General features: G+C 37.7%; 1 protein-coding gene across 1 annotated transcript in view; it reads left to right on the top strand.

The window, feature by feature from the left end:
- Positions 1–264, top strand: part of CCDC146 (coiled-coil domain containing 146) — a 169,552-nt gene extending 169,288 nt beyond the window's left edge. Inside the window, exon 20 of the mRNA XM_027773352.1 lies at positions 1–264. This exon is cut by the window's left edge and continues 1 nt beyond it. Coding sequence (XP_027629153.1) covers positions 1–111 — 111 coding nt within the window. The 3' untranslated portion in view covers positions 112–264.
- The last annotated feature ends 10,146 nt before the right edge of the window (positions 265–10,410 follow it).

Below are 10,410 nucleotides of genomic sequence, written 5' to 3'. Positions count from 1 at the left end.
GCTCTTCCTTTGCCAAAACCATATGGTGCTTTGGCGCCTTTTAAGCCCAGTGAACCTGGAGCCAATATGAGGCACATTAGGAAACCTGTCATAAAGTCAATTGAAATCTAAATGCGCAAGCCTTATCCAGGCTTCTCAAGGAGAGGACTTCAGCCAGGCTTCCCTGGCCCATAGCTGGAAAATATGAGCATAACAGTTCTAAAATTACAGGTAAATAAGTTTCCCACAATTAATCAACAATGGAGTATAAATGGATTCTGTTTGAACCAAAAACAACTATATGTTTTGAGTAAAACATAGAATCATCCTACATTTATTTAAAAGCATGTATTTGAATTGGTCATTTATTTCTCTTTCATTATTTATGATAACTCCATTTCAGGAATTTATAGTAGGCATAATGCTGGAAAAACGAAATAAAAATAAATCAATTTTAATGAAGTATAGAAATTGGCAGAGTAGTCTTTGTTTCTTATAGAAAACAGATACTATTCCATATACACACTTTAAATAGAATGACTATTTGAAAAGCAAAATGTCCCAAGTATTAGCAAGACATAACTCATTCCATTAAATAAGTTACAGTTGAAGTTAAGTTTGGTGTCCCAGTCTGTTACTGTGTTACTTACAGAAATACCCAAGACTGGGTGATGTATAAAGAATGGGGGTTTATTTGACTCACCATTACAGTGGCTGGAACATCCAAAGGCATCTGGCATCAGGCTGTCAACAACATGGGTGACAGAAGCAGAGAAGTTGGAAAGCATGTGTAGAGAGATTGGGGTCTGTGTTCCATGTTGGTCTCTAATTTCTTCTCCTTATAAACCTACCAAGACTCAATCATGGGGCCCCACTCTAATCACCCGACCACTAATCTCTTCCCCAAGTCTCTACCCTTCCACACAGTAAATTGTGTTTTTGCCTTCTTAATCCCATAACAATGGCTCAACATGTGAATTTTTGGGGGCACATACTTAAACCATAGCAGTTGGTAAATCTAAATAATGGAAAAGGCAGTTGTAAAGATCATCTGACCTTAAGGACCAAGCAGATAGTGTAACAGTTACATCACTGAACTCCCACATAGCCAATCATGGTTTGAGTTCTGGACCTGGCAGCTTGAAACTCACACTGGGCACATGTGCATGTATGCCCAAAATCTCGAGAGACTAGAGGAGGAATTGTGGTATGACTGTACCCCGGGGGAGTGATTTCTCACTTTCTATCTCTCTGTCTCTCTGGCAAGCACACGAGCCCTATAGCAAAAACTCAAAAAAAAAAAAAAAAAAAAAGGATCATCTTACCTAAAGAACTGGTATAGTGTTGCTATAAGAATGCTTTTACTACAAAAATAATTATACCCTAATTTATCTTTTTTTTAAATCCACATTTTTCACAATATTACTTACAAATAAATTCATGATTATTTTAAGTTCTAATACCAGATTTTGTAAAGTCACAAGAACATAACTTTACAGATAAGAGGGAAAAAATTGAAAATGAGGGACCTGGAGTTGGCATAATGGCTAACGTCACTGAACTTCCACGTAGCCGAACCACGGTTTGAGTTCCAGACCCGTGGCTTAAACTCATGCCAGGCGTGTATGTGTGCATGCCCAAGATCCTGAGAGGAGAATGGAGAAGGGATTGTGGCGTGGCCATCCCCGGGAGAGTGATTTTTCACTTTCTGTCTCTCTGTCTCTGTCTTTCTGGCAAGTACACGTGGCCTACAGGAAGAAAAAACAAAAAACAAAACAAACAAAAAAAACCTCTAAAAGAAAATTGGAAAATGAGGCCAGCTTCAATTATGTTATTACTCTCTAATTTTACATTTTACTGCATTTCACCCAAGTGTCTTTTCCTAATTCTGATTTATTTTTTTTAATGAGAATATACAAGTAGGTTTGAAACCTGTGATTACACATTTTTTTAACATGCTGAGAATGTATTTCATAATGGTAGTGGTCATGAATTTTATTTCATAACTCAGAATAAAAAATACTACATCTGTTTATTTTACTAATTCAATCTTTTCAAGCCCCCATCCTGCCAAATTAAAAGGAAATTTAATCTCAGCCTATGAGCCCTTAATCTAGCCTGATCATTCTGTGAAGTTGTAAAGTGGTTAACTTGAGAGTTCATTTGATAAGTAAAACTGTCTAAGCCATGTGGTTAATACAAAGAAATACTGCATACTAAAAAATAGTTCTTGGAGGGGCCAGCAGGTGGCATGGTGATCAAGGCACTGGATACTCCCATATGGCCCACCATGGTTCAAGTCCCAGACCTGGTGGCTTACTTTCTCACTTTCTTTCTGTGCCTCTCTCTGATCAAATTAAAATAAATAAATGAATTTTTTAAAAAATAGGTCTTGGAGGAACCAGGAACTGAATCACTGCTCTAAACCCCATCTTCCAGACCCAAAAAAGCTCAAAAAGAAGCCATTTAAATCTGAGGTGTGTCCTGCCATGTTCAGGGACCAAGGCAGCTAAATCTCTGCTCTAAACCCCATCTTCCAGACCCCAAAAGAGCTCAGACAGGTAGGGCAACTTCATCTTCTTTCTCTGTCACTCTAATTTTTTTTTTAATTTTTAAAACACTTCTTCTCACCTCTGATATCTCCTTTCTCTAGCTAATTTCAAAAGCCATTTAAATCTGAGGTGTGTACTGCTGTGTTCACACAATTTTCATTTTTTTATTTAAAAAAATTTTTCCTTTTTTGGTTGTTTCTGTCTTCTTTTCCCCTTTGTTTTCTTTTCCTTTTCTTCTTTTTTTTAACCTTATTTTCTCACTCTGCTTCTCAGCCTCCACACACTGAGTGTCTAGACAGGCCTTAGGTGCACAAAGCCAAGCCTCTGAATACTTTCAGGGTCACAGAAATCCTCAACCCTTACTGAACCTGTGCCTGAAGGAAGAAACTCCCCTTTATATATCTGAACTCAGAATCTCTTTCTGTGGATACCACATTGCAAAACACAGTAGAGGAGAGAAATTATCTCAGAAGTACCTTACAGTACAGAGAAGCACAGTTGCAGAAACCTTCTCTAAGCAATTAGCCAAAAGTGAATATACCACCAAATGACTAAAATTCAGAGAAGAGAAACTACAGAGTGAGCAGCAGGGAGAAGTACAGAACTACAAAGACCACAGCTCATCTCTTCCCACATGCCTCTGAACTCTCAACTGAAACCCCACAGCACAGCCCAGGCACACCTACTGCCTACAAACTGTGAGGCCTTTGTAATATCCAGTTTCAAAGTCAAAAGCACAGGTTGCTTGGTGAGTATCAGGGAAACAGAACTGCAGAGAGATTGCATATCTCTACACACCTCTGAATACTTAGAATTAACTCCAAGAAGTTAGGAAGAAACATAAAATCCATCAGATGACCAGAAACCACTATAGAGGCACAAGAAATATGAGAAACTGAGAAAATACCTCTCCCCCAAGGAAAAATAACCACCCATCGTCATCCACAGACAGTACAATGGAACTTGTGGAAATGTCTGATGAAGAATTCAGGGTATTCATAGTGACAAAACTAAATGAGATGCAAGAAATCAGAGAAAATGAACTCCAGAAGGTACAAGAGAAAAGAGATGAGTAATACAGGAAATCAAAACCTCCCTTGAAAGTATTAAAAGCAGATTATATCATACAGAAGATCAAATCCTGGATGTTGAAGACAAAACCTCTGAGCTAGAAAAAAATCACCAAAAAGACTGAGAAAATAACTCACAAAAATTAGAATATACAAGAAATACTAGATACCAGTAAGGCCCAAACATTCAGATAATCAGTATCCCAGAAGATAAAGAAACTAATAAGGGCATTGATAATCTATTCCATGAAATCCTGTAAGAAAACTTTCTGAACCTAAAGAGGCATTAGAATATCCAGACCCAAGAAATACAAAAGACTCCTAACAGAATCAACACAAGACCATCTTCTCCAAGGCACATCATAGCCAGATTGGTCAAATCCACAGACAAAGACAAGATACTATAATTGGCAAGAGAGAAACTTCAGGTTACTTACAAAGGTTATCCCATCAGGCCAACATTGGATCTCTCATCAGAAGCAATATGAACATGGAAAGAATGGGAAAATATATTCAAAATGTTAAATGAAAAACAATTTCAACCAAGAATACTGTACCCAGCAAGATTATCCCTCATATGGGAAGAAAAGATAAAAACATTCTCAGATAAACAAAATCTGAAAGAATTTACCAACACCAGACCAGCTCTCCAAGAAGTTTTGAAGGGAGTGCTTTATCAGGAAAACTAAATACACACAGACAGAAATAAGAGAACAAAAAGCAACCAAGAAAATGCCAGAGACAAATCCAGAAATATCAAAAATAACGTTAAATGTTAACTTCCAGGATTTAAACAGACAGATCAGATCACAGTAACATTGAAATTCAACAGGATAGAGATTAATTACATGAGACTGAACTGGTGAAATAAAATTTTATGATTTTGACTAAGACAGTACTGACTTTTTTACTATGCTTTGTTTTCCAAATTTAAGGATTTTTGCTTCCTTTTTAAAAATTTTTTTAATTTTATTTTTAAAATTAAAATTTATTTATTTACATTCATTCACTGTACGTCATTACAGCATATAAAATGAGATTTTCCATCCAGAATACACTGTATATTGGCTCAATCAAGCATATCAACATACATGTTATTGTCAACAAATAATTTTCCATTTCTTGTTTCCTGTATATTTTGCTTTTTTTCCATCCTTGATTCTCTGTCTCTCACCCTCTGGCATCTCCCACCCTCCTCCCACACTGTCTCTGGTATCCATGGTTGCTTTCTATGCCTTTTTTGCCCCACATTTTATTGATTTACTAAAGATCTTAATTCATCTAAATGTTTTTGATAGCAAGCACAGCTGATATATACATATCCATGGACACAAGTCTGACTTTAGGCATAAACCTCAGTGAGTAGAATAAACATACTATAAAGTACCACCTAGCTGGGGCTATATAGCTTACTAGAGTCATCAAATAGATATTTTTAATGCATTATTTTAATTTTGAGAAAAACAGTTTTAGGTTTTTTTTCCAAAACTTTTTTTAACTTAATTTACATTCATTCCCTAAGCATCATCACAGCATACAAAATGTGATTTCCAATCTAGAATATACTGCATAGTGGCTTAATCATGCATGTTATTGTCAATATTTTTCCATTTCTAGTTTCATATATATTTCTATTTCTGATCCTCTGTCCTTTACCACCCTCTTCTCACACTATCTCTGGTGTCTACAGTTGTCTTCCATTCCTCTCCCCCCACGTTTTATTGATCACACGATTTCTTAAATAATCTAACTACTTTCAATAGCAAGTTCAGCTGGTAACTTTTTAAGAAAAGTTTTAACTTAAAGCAAAGAAATCCTAAGGAACTATGCTTAAAACATAAAGCCAGGAAACAGGTTAGGATTCTGTTCAAATAGTAGGTACATAAGCCTATCGACAGCTCAAGACAGGACAAAAATCCCTTAAAACTGAAAAACAAAGCCTAGAAGAAAATCAGCAATGTTTTAGTCAAAAGTCATAAAATGCTATTTCACTAGTTCAGTCTCAAATATACTTAATCTATCTTCTGTTGTGATTCAATTTTCCCGATTAAATTCTGGGATATAATATTCAACTACAGACTTGCCTCTATGATGAAGTTGGCCATTTTTTTAGTTTTTGAACTCATTTCTGTGTTTGGATTTAATTTTCCTTATATAGCACTCCCTTGAGAACTTCTTGGAGATCTGGTCTGGTGCTGGTAAATTCTTTCAGGTTTTATGTGACAATGTTTTTGTCTTTTCTTCCCATATGAAGGATAATCTTGCTGGGTACAGTATTCTTGGTTGAAATTGCTTTTCCCTTAACACTTTGAATATATTTTCCCATTGTTTCCTTGCTTGCATTTCCAATGAGAGGTCTGTTGTTAGCCTGATGGGATATCTTTTGTAGGTAACTAGATGTTTTTCTCTTGTCAATCTTAGTTATCTTGTCTTTGTCTGTGGTTTTGGTCAATCTAGCTCTAATATGTCTTGGATATCTTCTTGAGTTGATTCTATTTGGGGTCCTTTGTATTTCTTGGGACTGGATCTTTGAGTGCTTCTCTAGGTTTGGAAAGTTTTCTTGCAGGATTTCATGGAATAGATTACCAATGCCCTTATAAATCTCTTCGCCTTCTGGGATACCAATTATCTAGATGTTTGGATGTTTGATGGTATCTAGTATTTCTCATATGTTATTCTCATTTTTGGGGGCAATTTTCTCAGTCTTCATGGTGGTTTTTTCTAGGCCAGCAATTTTCTCTTCCACGCCTGAGATTCTATTTTCTGTATGATCTAATCTGCTTTTAATACTTTCAAGGGAGATTTTAATTTCCTGTATTAGAGCCTTCATCTCTAACAGGTCCGTTTGATTCTTTCTTAAAGTGTGTAATTCCTCTTTTAGATCTTGCAAGAATTTTCTCACTCCTGGAACTTGTCAGTTCCTTTCTCCTTTCTCTTCTGTAGTTCATTGTCTCTCTTCCATCTCTGTTAGCTTTGCCATTATGAATATTCTAAATTCTTTATCAGACATTTCCATTGAACTGTCTGTGGATAAAGAGGAATTATTCTTTTCCCTGAGAGGAGAGGTATTTTCTTGCTTTCCCATGTTTCTTGTGGTCCTGTGGTGATTTCTAGTCACCTGAAGAATGATGTGTTTCTTCCTAATTCTTGAAGTTCAATCTGAATGTTCAGGAGGAGCATGCAGAAAGAGGTGATCTGGAATCTCTTTGCCATTCCGTTGTGATCCCTGAGGCTAGATAAGGAGAACAATAAGAAACTCGTGCTGCTGATCCTGATCTCGAAGGGGTGGTATGGGAGTGTCCCTAGTGGAGCAGCCCCAAGCCCTGGCTGCACAGATGACGAGCACTAGGATTTTGCTTTCTTTTGAGCTGTTGATAGGTTAAACAATTTGTTAAATTTTTTTGCTTGAATATTTTTTTTATTGAAATAAACTTTTCTCCCTCCTGACCCCTATGGAATTGGAAAAATATTTGTCAGTATTCTTACTTTGTGGCAGAAAGGTTATTTGCATAAGTTCAATAATATCTGTTGTCTTGCATCAGAAATTGATGATAACTTGTTATTGTCAGGGCTTTGACTGGAATGTCAGATCTGAAGGTATGACCAGAAAACTATAGAACTAAGGGAGATCTCAAGAAAGCCAACAGAAGCTCTTGGAAAGATTGCATGACATCATAAAAAGTTATGCCTGCAGAGAGGATTAGAGAAGCCATACGAAATAATTTGTATCATAAAATAACCTGGACTTTTCCAGTCCAGCATTATAATCAGTAGAGATTGCAAAAGAGCAGCCACAACCAGAGGATTACCTTGAGGAAGACTTTGAAGGATGAAAAAGAGACTGATCTTTGCTGGCAGATGGTAAACCACAGAATACTTGGTTGGCAGAACTGAGTTGGGAAGGTTCGTATGTGAATTGTGTGCTGAGTGTTCGCTTCTCAACAGTTTGAGTAACTGACATGTAATTATTTTCTCAAAAATATTTAAAACCACACTGTTATAGAGTCACAAACAAAATTATAAGAAATATTCTGAAAGTTACCTTGGGACCAACAGATGGTGTAATGGCTACGTTGCTGGACTCCCACGTAGTCGACTACAGTTCGAGTCCCAGACCTGGTGGCTTAAACTTATGCTGGGTGCATGTGCATGAGTGCCCAAGATTCCAAGAGGAGAATGGAGGAGAAGGGATTGTGATGTGGCCATCCCCCCTGGGAGGTGATTTCTCACTTTTTATCTCTCTGTCTTTCTGGTGAGTGCACACTCCCTATAGCAAAATCTCTCCAAAAACAAAAAAAAAGAAAGAAGAAAGAAAGGAAGAACGTAAGTTAACTTTAAAATTGAATTTTGGTGATTTTGAAAGTTGTTTATTAATGGTCAAGATCCATTGAGTTGGAGGGACCAGCAGTTAGCATAATGGCTATGTTGCTGAACTTCCATGTAGCCGGCAGCAGTTCAAGTCCCGCACTCGGTGGCTTAAATTCACGCTGGGCACATGTGCGTGCATGTCCAAGATCCAGAGAGGAGAATGGAGGAGAAGAGATTGCAGTGTGGCCATCCTCCTTGGGGGTGATTTCTCATTTTCTCTCTGTCTCTCTCTGTCTTTCTGGTAAGTGCATGCGCCCTATAGCAAAAAAGATCCATGGAGTTAAAAAAAATTTTTTTTTTTGATATGTACAGTGTTTGTGGGAAAATGTAAAAAACTAATAATAAATGAAAGAAAAAAATTCTTGGGTTGTAGGAATTAGTAATCTCTGTAGGGATTCAAAAAATATACATGGGGGCCAGCAGTTAGCATGGAGGTTAACACAACTAGATTCCACATGGCCAACTCTGTGGTTTGAGTCATAGACCCAGAGGCTTGACAATCACACCAGCCATGAGTGCCCAAATCCCAAGGGAAGAATGGAGGAGAAGGGATTGCAGCATGGCCCTTGGTGGGGAGTGGTTTTCCTTTCTGTCTCTCTCCAGAGAATATATTTGCTCTAAAATAAAAAAATTAAAAATACACAAAGTTTAAACAGTATAAGAATAAGAAAATCATGGGAACTAGCAGTTAGCGTAATGGCTATGTCGCTGGACTCCCACGTAGTCGACCGTGGTTCGCGTCCCAGACCCGGTGGCTTAAAATTCATGCCGGGCGCGTGTGCGTGTGTGCCCAAGATCCCGAGAGGAGAATGGAGAGAAGGGATTGCGGCGTGACCATCCCCCCTGGGGGGTGATTTCTCGCTTTCTGTCTCTATGTCTCTGTCTGTCTGTCTGGCGAGCGCATGCACCCTATAGCGAAAAATCTCTCAAAAAAAAAAAGAATAAGAAAATCATTTTTAAAAATCACAAAGGGATGGATGCTTAAATATTACAACAAATGATACTGGTTCATAGGAAGAAGGTACCACTACATGCTGGAATGGCCTTAATCATAATTAGTTGGACCTTTTTATCTGATTCTTAAGCATGAATAAGATCTTAACAAGTAGAGAAGGATCTCAGATGGAGGAAATAACCAAAAAAAGACTTGAAAGCAAGCCAAAAGTTGTGTTCAAGGTCGAGTGAATTGGCCTAGTCAGAATAAAATATTCGTATTGTATAAAACCAGGATTTGAAAGACCTTGAATTTTACCCAGTCATGCATGGCAAGTTATTGAAGGATTGTACTACAGTTTATCTCAAGTATGTAAAGGATAAATTAGACCTTAAGTAACTCAAAAAATCTTGTGTGAAAATAAGTGGATGAAAGCAAAGAATGAAAGACAATGACTTTATCAAAAGAAAGAATCAACAGTAATTGCTGATTTGGCTTGAAGATTTTGAGTCTGGGTGACTGTGAGGTATTTGACCGAAAAGGGAAATGTGGGCTGACTTCATGGTGCGGTGGTAATGCGTAACTCAAAAGAAACTGGATCCCACATAGTGATCATGGTTCAAATCCCTGGCATGGCCTGCCTAAAATGTGCCATCGCAAGAAAAAGTGCCCAGGATTTGACAGGCTTGAGGACTGTAGAAAGGGGACTGTGGTGTGACCAGACTCTGTGGAGGGTCTAGTCTGTCTGCCTCTCTCTCTCTTGTGCTCATGGTATATAATAAAATGTTTTAAGGGACATTCTATAGAAGATCATTTTATGGCACAATGATGACTTTAGAAAATAAGTTGAATTGGGGCTAGCATGTGCCATGGTGGTTAAGGCACTGGACTTCCACATGGCCAACTGTGGTTCAAGTCCCAAACCTGGCAGCTTGCTTCCTCACTTTCCCTCTCTTTCTTGCTGTGTCTCTCCGGCCTGCACATGTGCCCTATAGTAAATTAAAAAATAATAATAAGCAAGATTAAAAAAAAAAAGTTGAATTTTATACCAGCTGATGATACAGTCATGTATGGCATATGACTTTTCTATTAATGACAGATGACAGTGGTCCCATAAGATTATAATACAGTAGGCTATACCATAAAGCCTATGTGTAGCAGGCATACCATCTTGGTTTGTCTAAGTACCCTCTATGATGTTTGTGTACTGGTGAAATTGTCTAACAACATATTTCTCAGAATATATCCCCATTGTTAAGAAATGAATAACTGTATTAAGTTAACTAAGGAAAATGGTATAAAAAGAGACAAAGGGTTATGGGCTGACCCCTGACAGCAACTGTATTAATGGTCAGAATGAAGTCACTGCAGAAGGGAGGGGGGGCGGAGAAAAATGGTAGAATTAGGTGTCCCGATGCCTTTGGAGAAATATGTTCATGGATTCATGAGTCCTGGCTCAAATACAGGGCTAATATTCAACAAATAGGGAGTCAGGCCAAAATTTTCA

This window comes from Tupaia chinensis, unplaced genomic scaffold, assembly GCF_000334495.1.
Source record: "Tupaia chinensis unplaced genomic scaffold, TupChi_1.0 Scaffold000044_1, whole genome shotgun sequence".
In the NCBI taxonomy this organism is placed as follows: domain Eukaryota; kingdom Metazoa; phylum Chordata; class Mammalia; order Scandentia; family Tupaiidae; genus Tupaia; species Tupaia belangeri.
The sequence above is the reverse complement of the archived record's forward strand: the minus strand, read 5'-3'. Positions and strand labels throughout refer to the sequence as shown.